A 15,958-nucleotide genomic window follows, 5' to 3' on the forward strand; every position below is an offset into this window, starting at 1 on the left:
ATTGTAAGTCAAATCATCCTAAGTCAGGGACCATCTGTATATGAAGACTGTAGTAGGTTGGTTCAGTTGGGAAAGAGAAACCACACAGTAGATTAGAGAGAAAATTTTTATGTAAAATTTATTAACTGTGATAAGTTTATAATTAATAGATGTATGGGAACTGTGGTCCCAAGGGCTAAGGGAGGGCATCCCAGGAACAAGACACTTGGATGGGATTCAGATCCTACTGGGAAAGGTGTGTATCTGGACACTAGAAAGCAGAGGAGGTGGGTTAGCAGACTGGAGCTGGTCTAGAGTGGCTGGACAAGTGAAAGAGCATCTTCTGGAAGGCAGGCAGGGTCAGAGCTCAGCAATCCCTGGTGCAGTAGAAGCCTGGGCTCCGGGGGCCTCAGGAGGAGCTAGCTGCAGGCAGGAGAAGGGGCCATGACTACACAGGGAGAACGACTACTTCGGACCCCAAGGGCACAGACATGCTATACCTGGGCCATGCTGGGGCTTTCTGTTGGCAGATTATCACACGAACCTGAAGCTGCAGGGTTGCAAAGGGATCCCTTTCAGGAATCATGGCAAAGCCAGGCTCCACCAGAAATCCTTACCCTCCACATGACTGTCTCTGGAGGATCCCAAGAAAACTTTATCCTTCAGTGTGCCTTCTGCCCCACCTCTTAAGAGAGCTCAACCTAGTGCTCACTTTAAAGGAGAAATGTTTAAAGAGCAGACATGAAAATAATCTGATCTATGTAAACAATATCGAATGATCAAATCTGGGTAATTAGCATATTTATTTTTTGGATACTAGGGGTTGAACCCAGGGGCACCTAATCACTGTTCCACATTTCTAGCACTTTTTATTTTTATTTTTTTTAATTTTGAGACAGGATGTCCCTGAGTTATTTCAGTCCTCACTAAGTTGCTGAGGCTGGCTTTGAACTCGCGATCCTCTTGCCTCAGCCTCCCTAGCCACTGGGATTATAGGCATGTACCACCACACCCAGCTAGTGTATCGATTTCAAGCATGTGCTTGGTTACAAGCGACCAGTATTATGCTTTCTCTTTGTGAATGTGAATGCATTTAAACTACTTGGAATATATTTAAAAGTTAGGTAGCCATGTTAGTATTTCTTGTGGAATTTATTGTTGTATATTATTTAACTAACCACAAAGTTGAGAAAAGGTGTATGAAAATTTTCTAATTCCTGTTTATCATCTTTATTTCATTTTTTTTGTCTAGGTCTTATACAATATATTAATTGCCTTCACAAAGATGCATAAATTCGAAGACATAGAACCTGTCGACATTTTGGCTGGATGTGCCCGATTCATCATTGTGGGGTGTGGGGGAGTATTTTTTGGCGTCATTTTTGGATTTATTTCTGCGTTTATCACACGTTTCACTCAGAATATCTCTGCAATCGAACCGCTCATCGTCTTCATGTTCAGCTATCTGTCTTACTTAGTTGCAGAAACACTCTATCTCTCTGGCATCCTGGCGTGAGTACAATCCAAGTACTGAGTCTCCTAGTCAAACAGAGAAAGTTCAGGACCACAGAGGGTGAACCAAGCATCTGGAAAAGGCGTGACTTCTGATATTACTCCCCAAAGGTCTTGCAAGATGTAGGATATTTAAAAAAAAAAAAAAACTTTTGTGAGATCTGATTCATATCTTTTGCCAAACAAATATTCTCTCCAACATTTGCATTTGTTCCCTCGATTTGCTTGAGGAGAGCAATTATCATACCAATTTAGGACTCACAGAAAAGCTGGTGCAGAGAAAAGCTAGGGGAAAGTTCAAGGTTAAAATCTATCTTTGTGGTTTTTAAGATTTTCTTTGAAAAATTAACTATAAAGTAGAAGGGAGCCATGCCACAAAGAGCTTCCATTCCTGGGCTCTGCTCTCTGTGGTTCCCTTCAAATCAGATCAGAGTTCCATGACACTTCAGCCTGGAATGACATTATGCAGATGGAATAAGACTGGAAATACAGATTTCTTTGTTCTGATGCAGACATTTTTGAGATGTTTATCCTCCTGTTCCTTGTAAACTTGATATGTTTTTCTGAGACTGAGTCTTCTCAATTTGGCTCACTATAATTGATCATGTGTTTTTCTCTATGACATTGTCCTCATCTCTAACTCTTCAGGCAGAGCTATTTAATTCTATTGTGTAGGGATACCTATAAAAATAACAATGTAGGTGCTAAGTATTTAAAATGACAAAACCCATCAAGACAAGGCAAAGTTCTTTCATTTCCCCATACTTTCTAAATGGCTGCAGAACAGAAGCATTCGAAATGGAAGATTTGTCATAAAATAATTATAAGCCATTTGCTCGAGTGTAAGAAATCAGGGCCTCCCTGAGTTATTCTGTCTATCCAACTTAAGTGGGATTTATTTTGGTTTAAGGCAGAGACCGACAAAGCTCTCAATGAAGGTAGGAAGGTAGAGAAACCTTTTGCTTCTTGTTCTCTGGCATGGTTTCCCTCCATTTTGTTATGTGAAAGCCATGCCATACCCACTTTCTCTACCATATTCACCTTCCCTTGTATCCCCCCCCCCTTCCAGAGGGGAGAGAGAGAAAATGTGTGCAAGATGTATAGGCAGAGAAAGGGAGCAGAGGGGTTGCCTTTTCTGGATACAGACTTGCTTCAAGGATCTGTAGTTTTGCCAGTGGGGAGGATATTTTGTGGAGAAGTGAAACTTGTTGCATCTCTATGAGACTCTGTTCCCATTGTAGAATCACAGCGTGCGCCGTGACAATGAAAAAGTATGTGGAAGAAAATGTGTCCCAGACGTCCTACACGACCATCAAGTATTTCATGAAGATGCTGAGCAGCGTCAGCGAGACCTTGATCTTCATCTTCATGGGCGTGTCCACCATTGGGAAGAACCATGAGTGGAACTGGGCCTTCATCTGCTTCACTCTGGTTTTCTGCCAGATCTGGAGAGCCATCAGTAAGAAACAGCAGGGCCCCAAAGACTCCTACCCAGCTTGTTGGTTTTTCTTTTTCTTCTTTTTTTTTTCCTAGTTCTCTTTATTCCTTTCTGCCATATAAAACCATAAGCAGTGAGTTGGTGCTAACTGGTTTTATTGCTTAGAGGAGGGTTGGCACCTTGTAGTGACCAAGAATGTTTTAGGTTTGTTCCCTCCATCAGCTCAAAGTTATGAGTGGCTGGCAGATAAGGTTCTGCACTGAAGCTGGGAGGAAGCAAAGAATATTTTCTCTTTTAATTGAAGACTGAACTTTTACATCTACACATTTAAATATAGCTCAGTAAACGTATCCCTTGCACTTCACTTCTTTGCCAATTTTTACCCTCTTGCACCTTAAATCAGATATAGATTATAAACTGTGGGTATTTACACATTTGTTACAGGATAAGTGAGAACTTCAAAATTGTGTAAGGCAAATACACTTACATATCCCTCTAAATAGCACAGTTAGTTTGAGGGTTTAGTGCATGGGTATCTAGCAAAGAAAGGGCCAGGAAGTGAATTCTTATTTTAAAAAGAACTCAATATGAATTAGTAAGGACAACTATAAATTAAATGATCTCCCCCTTGTAAAGCGTGCATAATTTTTGAAATTGAGATTCAATGATTGCTGATTTATCTTGAACATTTGTTTCAGGAACCAGAAAAAAAATACATTAGGCACTGAGCTACAATATATGTGTTTCTATTTAATTAGAAACATTATATTTTCTAATGACTTCGACTCATCTTTTAAAATCAATTACTCAGAGAAATTAGGAGAAGTGGTTGAGAACTTACATTGAATGTATCAACTTCAAATTAATTTAGGATGGCTTTTAGGATCTAGGAAAGAATAATAAGAAGGCAGAAATATTAAAATATTCATAAGGACAGTGGAATATGTATGCCTACTGGGTCCCTGGTGGAAAAACAATTAAAGAAACTTTGGTATACATTCAAATCTGAAATCAGATCCCATCATGGTTATTCACAAGTCATTTGAACTTGGCAGACATTTATCTATTCAAAGATCTTCCTCCACCACCCAAAATTTTAGATGTCTTTCAAGTTCCAATATTCTACAAATCTTCAGGGAAGTGGAACTAATATCAAAAGAAATAACATTAGAGTGAATTCACACGACTGGCATATAGAGAAACCAACAAGAAGATTAATATTGTGGCTATATCAACATTGTTTACCCTTAGTGACCATCTAGCCCAACTCCATAATCTTATAATTGAGAGAACCGATGGGGCCGCCATTGATGGAGGGGCCAATTGACTGCATTCCAGTGATTGACGGAGCAGGCGTCAGAATCCAGTTCTCCCACTCATTGCTTATTCTCTTCCCATCCTGACTCATTATTGCTAATAATAATGATGATGAGAGTTTATAAGGGCTCTTGAAGGCTTGGAAATTCAAGGCCTCATTTTATGTGATTTATGGATATTAAGTTTATTTCATCGTTTTGCCTGACTTCTGAGGTAAATATACTTGGCTCTCTATATCCTTGCATTCTGCATCCATGGATTCAACCAATCACAGATCAATCATAGTAGAAAAAGAAAAACCTTCCTGTACCCAACATGTGCAGACTTTTCTTCCTAATTCCTAAAAAATATAGCATAACATCTATTGATATAGCACTGATATTTTATTAGGCATTATAAATGATCGAGAGATGATTTCAGGTATCCAGGAGAGTGTGCTTCGTTTGCATCGAGTGCCACACCATTTTATATGAGGGACTTGAGTATCCATGGAATTTGGTCTCTGTGGGGGGCCCAGAACCAAGGGATGGCTCTCATCTCTATTATGCAGATGAAGATTCTGGGCTTGAAATGACGAATAACCTTGCTCAAGTTCACACGACTGGCATATAGAGAAACCAGTACAAACAAAACAAAAGGAAACCTTTGAATTCTTCTGTCTTTTATATTAACCCTGTTAACAGAGGCTGTAAAGCCTGTGTGGTTGGAGGTCCATGAGTACATGGAGAGATTCATTCTACTGAAACAAAACCTCTTCTTTCATTAGTGACAGCTTTCAGGGAGGAACCTTTTGCACCAGGAACCAGCACATTGGTGGTGGCTGAGTCCTGTGGGACACGTTGGGAGGCAGAATTAGTGTAGTAGAAAACACTTTTATGTCCAGACACGTTGCCCTAACTTCCAACTTCAGCTTAAGAAATTCTGGCAAAAGAGTTCCCAGCCCCAGCCCTTGGGAGCCCCCTCACTTGTTGCATTGAACCCCAAAATGAGCAGAGCCAACCAGAAAACATTGGCTCAGCTTTAGAGGTCACAGTTACTAGAAAGCAGAGAACTCTCCTCACACTGAAATCCCAGACCTCTTTTGGGAAGCCAGTGAGAATATGAGATAAACATTTTTTTTTCCAAATAATATCCTTGCTTTAACTAATTTTGAAAGGCAGAGAAATCATTATGAATATAGCTTAAAAATATCCCCTTAAACACACACAAAAATCAAGATTATATTATTTTATTTTATTTTGGGGGTTACCAAGGATTGAACACAGGGGCGCTTGATCACTGAGCCACATCCCCAGCCCTGTTTTGTATTAATCTAGAGATCGGGTCTCAAATGTGTTGTGTAGCACCTCGCTTTTGCAAAGGTTGCCTTTGAACTTGCGATCCTCCTTTCTCAGCCTCCTGAGCCACTGGGATTACAAGTGTGCACCACTCTGCCCAGCAAGATTCTGTTATTTTAAACACACATGTGCAAACTACACATGGCAGGAAGCCACCAGCGAAGACTTCCAAGTTGAGGCACTTTGGTCTCCCCAGCCAACAAGTGAAGGGCCTTCAGAGGGTTCTCTTTGGGAAGCGTGCTCCTGGGTGTGCTGAATCGGGTTGCCTTGTTGGAGGGCAGGCAGGGAGACCTCCGCTTCAGCCCACCAGCATTTGATCTCCACCCATTTGCGGCCCCTGCTCTAATATGTATCTCCCCCTTTCTAGGCGTATTCGCCCTCTTCTATGTCAGTAACCAGTTTCGGACTTTCCCCTTCTCCATCAAGGACCAGTGCATAATTTTCTACAGTGGTGTTCGAGGAGCTGGAAGTTTTTCACTAGCATTTCTGCTTCCTCTGTCTCTTTTTCCTAGGAAGAAATTATTTGTCACTGCTACACTGGTAGTTATATATTTTACTACATTCATTCAGGTTGGTAGATTTCCTCAATGTTTAATGTAAATAGATCTCTTCAGGACTGTGTATCTAATTTTAAAAATGCAAATACAGGAAACTCATCTGATTAGATTTCTGTTCCATACCCAAACAAAATTCCCAAAAATGTATAGGTCATGTTCATGATTGGTCACTGACTTCTAAAATGTGATGCTTTTTGATTCATGCAACACATTGATAAAATATCCTGGGATCACAAGTGAATAACTATGCTACTATACATCTCTGAAAATGAGACTCCAATTATTACTAGATAGCAAAAGTTTTTCTTTAAGTTGGCATTAGCTCTTAACAAACTAATGAAATGTTATTTTAAGGGATGAAATCAAGTTCTTTATAAAAATACAGATAGTATGATTTTTATTATAGCCCTTAAAAGAATTAAGAACAAAAGTAAACATAGAAGCATATATTCAAGAAAAGCTAGAAACAAACATGTACCAATTAGTCATTGTAATAATTTTCATAATAAGTATGTTCTCTATAGTGGTGATTTTCATCTCAGCACAACCCTTTATTTCATTGTTTATGATCTAGGGCATCACAATTGGCCCTCTGGTCAGATACCTGGATGTCAGAAAGACCAATAAAAAAGAATCCATCAACGAAGAGCTTCATACCCGTGTAAGTTATGTTTTTTATCATAATTAATGAGTTCATAAGTTGTTGCCCATTTGTCACCTATGAGAATGTTCTAGAGACTTGGGTACATGTCACTAGACTTGTAGCCTCTTTCCTCCCTATCTCCACTAAAAGTGATCATACTAGTTTCCTAGTTTTGCTGCTGTAGGGAATTAACAAAAGTTTATGGCTTTAAACACCACAAATGTATTATCTTGGAGTTCTGGAGGTAGGCATTGAAATGGGTCACAATCAAGGTGTGGGAGGCTTGATACCTTTCTGGAAGCTCTAGGTAAGAATCTGTTTTCCTGTATCCTCCAGCTTCTAGAGGCTTCCCGTGTTCCTTGGCTGGGTCCCTTCCATCCAGAAAGCCAGGAATGACTGACAGGTCTCTCTCATGTCACACCACTGTGGCTCTTCTGCCTTCCTTTTCCACACTGAAGGACCATTGTGATTGCGTTGGGCCCACATGGATAATCCTAGATGTTCTCTCTGTCTTAAAGTCAGTGGTTATCTGAGTTCTCCTTTGCATATAAACCAACATATTCACAGGTCTCAAAGATTAGGATGTAAACTTCTTTGGGAGACCATTATTCTGCCTACCACACTCTGCTCTCTTGTCTCTCTAAGATTTATATTTGTTCCACCTGCAAAATATATTCAATCTATCCTAGTATCATGGAAATCTAAATCCACTACAGCATCAACTTCAAGTCCATATCTCATCTAAATTTCATTAGTTCAAATGTCCCAGATATTATCATCTCAATCATCTACATCAGGGACTCTTGGTCATCCATTTTAAGGCACAGTTTCACTTCTCATCCTATAAAAGCCAGGAAACTAGTTATCTGTTTCCTAATTATACTGCAAGGACAGTTGCTGGATAACAGGTATTGACACTCCCTTTCGATAAGTGGGGAAATGGAAGTGAAAATGAAGTCATGGATCCCAAGTGAATTGCAAAGTCCTTCTGGGAAAATTCCATTTGGTTTCAAGGCCTGGAAATAATGTCCTTAGATTCTTTCTTTTACCCTCTAGTGCTCACTCTACCCTCTGAGCCATACTTCCTGTATGTAAAAGGTAGCATGCCTTCCAAGCTGAGTGGTTTTATTGGCCAGTTTCTTGCTTGTGGAATTGCGGGGTCCAACCGTCTTCTTTCGTTCTACCCCCTTCTCTCTCCCTTTTATTTCAAGATGGCGGTGTTTCCTCAAGGTCCAACAGAAGAGCAGACCCAGTAGAAGAAATATAAAGAGATCTGCTCAAGGAATTGGTTTATACTCTTGCAGAAAGAGGTTAGCAAGTCCAAAATCCATAGGACAGACCAAGAAGGGGAGGCTAAAACTTTGTGGAATGACTTAAAGCTTTCATCCACAGCACACTTTCTCATTTGGGAAGCCTCAACTGTTTTGTGAAGACCTCGCAACTGACCAAATCCAGCCACTGAAATCATCTCGAGTTATCTCCCTTGCTTAAAGACAACTGGTTACGAACTTTAATCATATCTACAGAATCACAACAATTTCTAGATTTGTTTTTAGTTGGATAATTGGGGACTTGATTAGTCAATTCAATTCCTTAGAAGAACTATTATAGCGACTAATGTTCAAAATTGTCTTACTTCTACAATCATTTTTCCACAGGAATATGGGGTCCTTTTTCTTTTTTTTTTTAAACTTTTAATGGTGAAAGAACAAAGATTACAAATGTGGCCTGGTGGCAGTTTTTGAGGGTACTCCATCCAGGCAAAGGTGAATACGAAGTTCAGTCTGATTTCTACCTGTTTGAGTTCAACACAATACACATAGAATAACATTCTGTATGGCTCCCTGGAATAGAACTGAGAATTAATGTAGGGAAGACACACACACAGAGAGATAGACTTCAGCTCATTTATGAAAGAATATTCTGAAATCATTTTTTTGATTGTTGTGCCCCATGGGGCAATGGATGTGCCCAGCAGTGATTGGGGGCACTTGGTATATTTGCTGTTCAGAAAATGCAAGCTTTCAGGGGATAATTGAGCCAAATAACTACTACAATTCTATCTTTGACAGTTCACAATTTTAATGGGGGAGAGATAAATGAAATCTTCCTAAATCAGCCTTGAGTTTCATAGCAAAAGATACTTGAGGAACCAGAGTAATTTAAATTTCAGGAAATGCAGCCAAATTTTTCAAGGTCATTTGAAAATATTTAAAGGGATAGAGAGTGTTTTGAAATATGTAGTGCCACAACATAACTGTATACTTTTTTGTCTCTATCTTTATCTATTTGGATTCATTACTTTGAGAAACAAGGCAATACAACCTAAATCTGTACAGCCTGGATATATCATTTCTTTACCAGTTTTTACTCTTTTTCTCAAAAAAATTATAATTATCCACAGGCAATTTGTCAATTAAGTATTTAAAGAATAATTTGGAATCTTAATTTTCTTTTCAAAAGGAAAAAGTCAGAAATTAGTATGGACTCCAGTGATTCATAATTTAAATTATTTAGAGATTAATTTGTAATTATTTTAAGCTTGCATTTCTCCTAAATTCTGTAATCAGTTGTGGATGAAGTGAATGTAGTATAATTGCCTCGAATGTTGAAGTGTAAATACATAGATTAAAAAAATGGGAAATATAGGTAAGTTGTCTCATTATATGTTATCACAATAGTTTATCTGAAGAACTGTGTTTTGAGACACTACATAAATTGGATACTGGCATGTTCTTGTTTTGGCAATGGAATTAAAAGTAACAGTTAATTATTAGACTTTGCATCCATATATTTTCAGTAACGAAAAATCATTCTAGGTAAATATTCAAAGCCAATGCCAGCAAATGCCTGTTTTCATTGCGTACTATGTGACTTACCCAGGAGCTTATCTAGAGAGTCTTTCAATCATGAAACTAGTTTGACATAATATGAAAGGCATGGCATATTTTAGTTACATGAATAGAGAGGAAGAAAGGGGGTAGGCTTCTGGAAATTCAAGCCTCCTCCAGTTTCCATTGTGTATCAGCCTTCCCCGTGTGTCTTTTAGAGTTTGCATTTCACCAGGAGTGATTTTCTTCTGTCTTGCTTTTGGCAGCTGATGGATCACTTGAAGGCTGGAATTGAAGATGTGTGTGGGCACTGGAGCCACTACCAAGTGAGAGACAAGTAAGGCACTTAGGGTTTCTGCACCTAACAAAGCATGCTTGCGGCATTCCTGGGAACTTTCAAAGAGGACCAGGAAGCTAAAGGTCCCAGGAGCCATACCATGCAAGAAGCCCTGGGAAATCCCAGACATGTCATGCCTAGAGCCTTCTAGTAGAAGAGGCTGTAAACCTGGTTTAGGTGGCATCAGAGAGAACTAGTACCACTACCTATGAGTGGAAATTAGAAAAGTCATGTTTAAGTTTAAAACAAGGACAAGATCCCCCAGGATAAAAGCAGCTGAAGCATGGAATGACTGGCTTCAGGAGACTGTGAAGGGAGTTTGGTGAACCATTAGGGATCCTGGGGCAGAGATTCCCCTAGGGTGGTGGACATCTCAATGGAAGACCTTTCAGGGTCCTTCCTACATAATGATTCTTAAAAAATGCCAAAGTCCCTCTCCTCTGCCAGACCTCACACTTACGATCTCATTCTTTTTTTCTGGAGATTTAGTCAGAAGAAGAAATAGCGTGGCTATAGATTAGGGCTGTAAATTGTGAGTCATTGGTAGCTAAAGCCGTGAGCATGGGTGAGATTATTTTAAGCATATAAAGAGGGGATGCTGATGGAAGACAGACTGAGGACTCCTGATTATCTGGGGTTGGTAAGGAAAAGAAAGGAGGTGGCCAAGGAGGCTGGAAGGGAAACCGGAGCGAGCTGGGATGTGAGGAGCACCAAGGAACCGCTGAGCCTATCAAGAGACACAGAGGCCGGTGGGGTGGGCCACAGCAGCCCCTGGAGTTGAATGGTACAAGGTCAAGGTGGGCTTAGCCAGAAGAATGTCAGACAAGTCGTGAAAGTGGGGGCGAAGGTCGCTCTAGAGTGCCGTGGTGGTGGTCACTTTCTTTTCACAGGGAGCTGATCACAGTGGACTGAAGAATTAACAGGAACTATGTCCTTTTATGGAAAAGGGCAGAAAACCGTATGGTCAGGGTGGTGACCCAGTTGGAGCCAGAGTAGCCGTGGTCTGAGCCAAACAGATCCCCAAGTTTAGGAAGTCAGATGGCCACACCTGGAGGGGACGTAACAGATGCCTCCCAGATCAGGAAACCCATCCACAGACAGTAAGCCAGCAGCTGGGGCATATATACTCCCCTCTAAAAAAAAAACATAAAGCAGCAGAAAAACTACTCTCTGAATGGGAATTGATGGGAAATGTTGAAAATTTCAACTCCAAACAAATGGGCCACTCCAAAGGCGCCACACGCACTCAGAGTGGGCTGGACAGAGGTTATTAACAATCGTCAGCGGCCACCAGTCTCTAGCCATTTCAGAGTCTCCGTCATTCAGACTGTTTGGACATGTGTGGGATTTTTTTTTCTCCCCCTTAATTGTCAAGATCCAAAATTATCTGCGACATAATGGGGCAAAACTGCTATAACTACAGGGACATCTACCCTTTCTGGGTTCTGGCAGAATAGGGCAGTATCCTAAGAGCAGCTGCTCTTAGGAGCTATGAGAATGGAACCCTTGTTCAAAAGCCTCAGCCCCCTCATTTCTTCTCTTACAATTGACGCTGAGCTGGGCTGGGCCTTTCCCTCTCCTCTTATGCATACTTTTTGCCCTGATTATGGCTTGTCCTTTTCTTTTTGTTTAGTTGATTTTTCAATGTATTCAGGGCAGTCGGCCATTCTTTCTTTATATAAAAAATGCAGAAGTACTATGAATGAAAAAATTTTAAAAAAGTGTTCAAATGCTATGAATTCCAGGCATTGATGTTTTTCAGAATGAAGTTAAATAGTAGTTTAAGAAAAATTTGTACTCAGACCACACATAGAGATTAAAGATTTCCAAAATGTTGTTTTTCATTTTTAGGTTCAAAAAGTTTGATCATAGATATTTACGGAAAATCCTAATCCGAAAGAACCAGCCAAAATCAAGCATTGTTTCTTTGTACAAGAAGCTGGAAATGAAACAAGCTATTGAGATGGTAGAGACTGGGATTCTGAGTTCTACAGCTTTTTCCATATCCAATCAGTAAGACATATCTGTTTTTTGATCCAGACTTTCATTGTCCAAATTCCAGGGAGCACTAACTCATGGTTCTCTTTAGAGGTAATACTGGAGGGAAGAGGCAAAAAGATGAGTGTGTTAGTCAGCTTTCTGTTACTGTAACAAATGCCTGAGATAATTTGCTTATAAAGAGAAAAGGTTTGGGAGGTTTCAGTCCATGAATGATCGACTAAATTCCTTTTGAGCCTGTGGTGAAATGGCCCATTATGGCAGCAGTATATGGCCAAATGGTTTACCTCCTGGCAGAGACTTAAAATAGAGGAAGAGGTAGTAGTTGGGGTTCTAGGCTCTCCTTCAAAGCCATGACCCCAAAGGCCTGAACACCTCACTTCTTAAAGGTTGCCAACCTCTTAATAGCACCATAGTCTTAGATGAAGCCTTTAACACATGGTCTTTTGGGACACTGACCCAAACCACAGCAATGAGGACGAATCGTACAAAACCAAGATTGAAATCTTGGCATGTTGTGGCTTAGTCCAGGGTCAATATATTTCACTTTGTTTTTGAGAAAAATTACTTTCTAGCAAAATTGCCTCCTTAGGGGTTGGAGTTGTGGCTCAGTGGTAGAGCCCTCTCCTGCATGTGCTAGGCCCTGGGTTCGACCCTCGCACCACATAAAAATAAATACACAAAATAAAGGTATTGTGTCCAACTATAATTGAAAAATAAATATTTTAAAAAAATGCCTTCTTATACAATATCTTCCTTTGGGAGGGAGCAAGTACATTTATAGAATGGAAATGCATGGTATAAGATTTTCTCTTTTTTCTCTTGGCTACCAGTCTCTATTCTTTAAACCCCATTCATCTGAATCTGCCCTTCTTACCACTGTGTTTTTTCTCCTTCCCATAAATCATTTGTCGACCTCTCTTTATGTGAGGCGAGACATGTTGCCTCTCTGAGATGCTAACCTGGGCTTGGGGATGTATGTCTTAGCTTTGTGTCACTACAGTGAAATACAGGACCCAGGCTACTTATGGAGTAAAGAGAGGTGAGTCTTGGCTCACAGCTTGGGAAGTTCCAGTTCCAGGCCTGGTGGCTGCATTCGTTTGGGCCTCTGGTGACAGTGGCACACCACAGCAAGGGTGCATGTGAAAGCGAGTGCTCACGTCACAAACCAATGAACAGAGAGAAGAAGAAACTGGGGTCTCACAAACCCCTTTGAGGCCATACCCTCAATAACCTATAAACCTCTAACTAGACCCTGCCTTTTGAAAGTCCTCAGGGCTCTCCTTTTATCAACACCCTGGCCTTCGGGTGACATTCATCCAAGCCATAAAGGGTTGAGTGGTGGTAGCAAAGAGGTGTGCTGGTCAGTTGGCTGTTTAAAGAGAAAGTGCATTGGCAGTTGTGTCTAAGGCCAAGGTCCGTGTGAGATTGTGAGACCAGCTTGGAGCAGGAGCAGGTCACTGGCTGGCTTCCTGGTGAAAAAGGACCGTAGGTAGCTGAGGTGGAGGCGGTGTGGGCAGAGGTGGTACCTGCGTATAAATCCATCATTACAGGATGACTTTTTTGAAACAAGGTGTTTCTCTTGGACCATGTGCTAACCCATTGTCCGAACCGCTGGCTAGACATTTTTAAAATCTGCTTTACCTCTCTGATATTTAACCAGAGTTCCTTCAGGGTCACAGAATTAATTCACCTCCTGAAGATGTTCAGTTTTCTTCCAAGGAATGACTGATGAATTGGGAAAATTAATCACTTTGTATATTTAGGGAAAGGGACACTAACCCCTCTATCGTGTCTCCAGGAGATAAAAGCACTTGATCATGAGCTCACTGACATTCTCACATTAGAAAAGCAAGTTGAGAGGAGAGCTAAAAATAGCTAGCCACAAAACTGTCACTGATGCTTGAGTGTGATTTCTCAGACAACACCTTCCTCCCTTACCTGCTAATGAATCAGAAACACCATCTCCTTCATAACGTGGCCTGAGAAAAATCTAAACTGGATTCCCTGAGGATGGCAGTATAAACAGAAAGCTTTCTGCCTGAGTGAGATTGTTTTTGTGGCTTGTTTGTTTTTGTGGGTGCTTCTCATTGCACGGCTTTAAGGAAGCTTCTGATACTCAAAGGGGAAAGTGCTGACAAATATTTACTGGCAAAGCTGGACTGGGCCTGAGTGGAGCCGGAGGCAACAGGAAAAAATCAGGAATGCTGATCCTGTTTTCATTGAAAATGTTGATACTTTATTCATTAAAGATTTTTTTTCCTGCATTTTCTACAATATTGCATTCAGACCTTACTTAATGATTAGTTCCCCCTTACACTTGGTACCTTAGCTCCAGTGCTGCTTATTAAGCACCTATTGTGTTCCTTGCATGGTAAAAGCAGACTTAGACCCTGCTGTTGTGGACACCATCCTCTAGCAGGGTCATGACATTTATTTTTTCCAAAAACTGTGCAATGTGCAATCATAAATGATAGGGAGCTATGCTAGTATGTGAGAGGAGAGGTGAGCGTGCTGGCCTCCTGGCATGTGACCTGCTCACTGAAGGATGAACTGGAGTTAATGCAGGGGTAGGGGAGGGCTGGACAGCTCCAGGCAGTTAGACCATTAGCAACTTCCTCTATGGCTTTGCTCTCCATTTATGTGAGCACTTGGTCTAGGAATGTAGGGGCACTTATCTCAAATGAGAATCAGTCTGTCATGTGCTAAAATGTATTTTGAATCTCTGTATTATGTTGGCCATAAGCAACTGCCCCACCTTCAAGGGGATTTTAAACCAACTTTATTTAGAGTCGCCTCCCAATCCCATTCCCCCGATTCAATTAATTCTTCAGATATTGATTCCAGATCAGTAAGGGAGTCTTACAGGTAAGAAATGTTTTTCTACTACTCTCTCCCCAACTAGCTAATTCACTGAGGTGAGAGAGGGGATTTTTTTAAAGCTGATATCTAATACAGGTTGAGATTTAAATTGCATTTATTTGATCTCATCAGAGATCTGTAGGACATCAAGCAAAAAGGAACTCCTCTCCTGAGATCAAAGCGGCTGATTTCTTCATAAACAAACCTTCAAACAATAATAGGAAGAGAAGTGTGTGCTCAGCTCGCTCTTTAGTAATCTGTATGAGATGATAACAACAAAATGCTCATATATTTTTTTCTTTAGAAGTTTAAGCAATTGTTCTACAAAAGGTTTAGATTTTGAAATTCTGTGACCTTCAGGAGAATGTTACCACCAGGGTTGTCCACAGGACAGTTCAGATGACACCGATTCTACGAAACCCCATTGCTGCCACGTTGTTCAAATATCAAACCTACTCTATGGAATAGGCAGAATGCATGCTTTCATTATTATTTCATTATTATTTTACTCATGAGTGATAAGCTATTTGAAATTCTTAGAGGATAGAAGCTCAAAATGATTAAAAATGTCGAAGCTTTAGAAATATCTTGGTTAATATCATAGGGGCATTAAAATATTTATAAATTTATTGCCATAACAAGACTGCAACTCTACGGCTTCAACGTATTATATTTTAAAACTCCCAAGTAATTTTAACGTGTCATCTATTTTTAAAGCATCAAATAGTTCCACTGTAGTTGAAGAACTTTTTAACTGATCCCACTTTGAAAGAGTGCACCATTTCTGAATTCCTGTGGCAATTCTGGGATAGAGATTCTGATGTGATATTTCACTCCCAGAGTTGAAAGTGATATTACAGGGAGTGAAGTCATCTTCTCATCCATGCTTCGTTTATTCTAAATGCTAGTCATCTGGGTGGTCTCAATAAAAAGACTCAAAAAAAAAAAAAAACCTGAAGGTAGCCTGGTGCACAAAGTAGCTGATGGTGTGTGTGTTGGCTTCCAGCCACACTCTTCCCATGGAATTCAGGGCTACATTATTAAAAGTTCATGTCTTTTTCTAAACAAATCAGGATATAATAGTTGATCTTTGGGAATTCATATTGGGGAATGGATATAAAATCTTCTAGATTCCAGTTGAATTAAA

At 40.3% G+C, this 15,958-nt stretch overlaps 1 protein-coding gene across 1 annotated transcript in view; it reads left to right on the plus strand.

The window, feature by feature from the left end:
• The window catches only part of SLC9A4 (solute carrier family 9 member A4), a gene marked incomplete at its 5' end in the record, with an annotated part of 62,371 nt that overhangs the window by 32,146 nt on the left and 14,267 nt on the right, over positions 1-15,958 (plus strand). The window contains 6 exons of the mRNA XM_081264550.1: positions 1,232-1,491; positions 2,733-2,950; positions 5,951-6,153; positions 6,715-6,801; positions 9,881-9,951; positions 11,803-11,964. Of these exons, the coding sequence (XP_081120676.1) occupies positions 1,232-1,491; positions 2,733-2,950; positions 5,951-6,153; positions 6,715-6,801; positions 9,881-9,951; positions 11,803-11,964 (1,001 nt within the window). The remainder of the gene's footprint in view (positions 1-1,231; positions 1,492-2,732; positions 2,951-5,950; positions 6,154-6,714; positions 6,802-9,880; positions 9,952-11,802; positions 11,965-15,958) is intronic.

Source organism: Spermophilus citellus (genome assembly GCF_964194105.1).
Source record: "Spermophilus citellus genome assembly, chromosome: 13".
Lineage (NCBI taxonomy): Eukaryota > Metazoa > Chordata > Mammalia > Rodentia > Sciuridae > Spermophilus > Spermophilus citellus.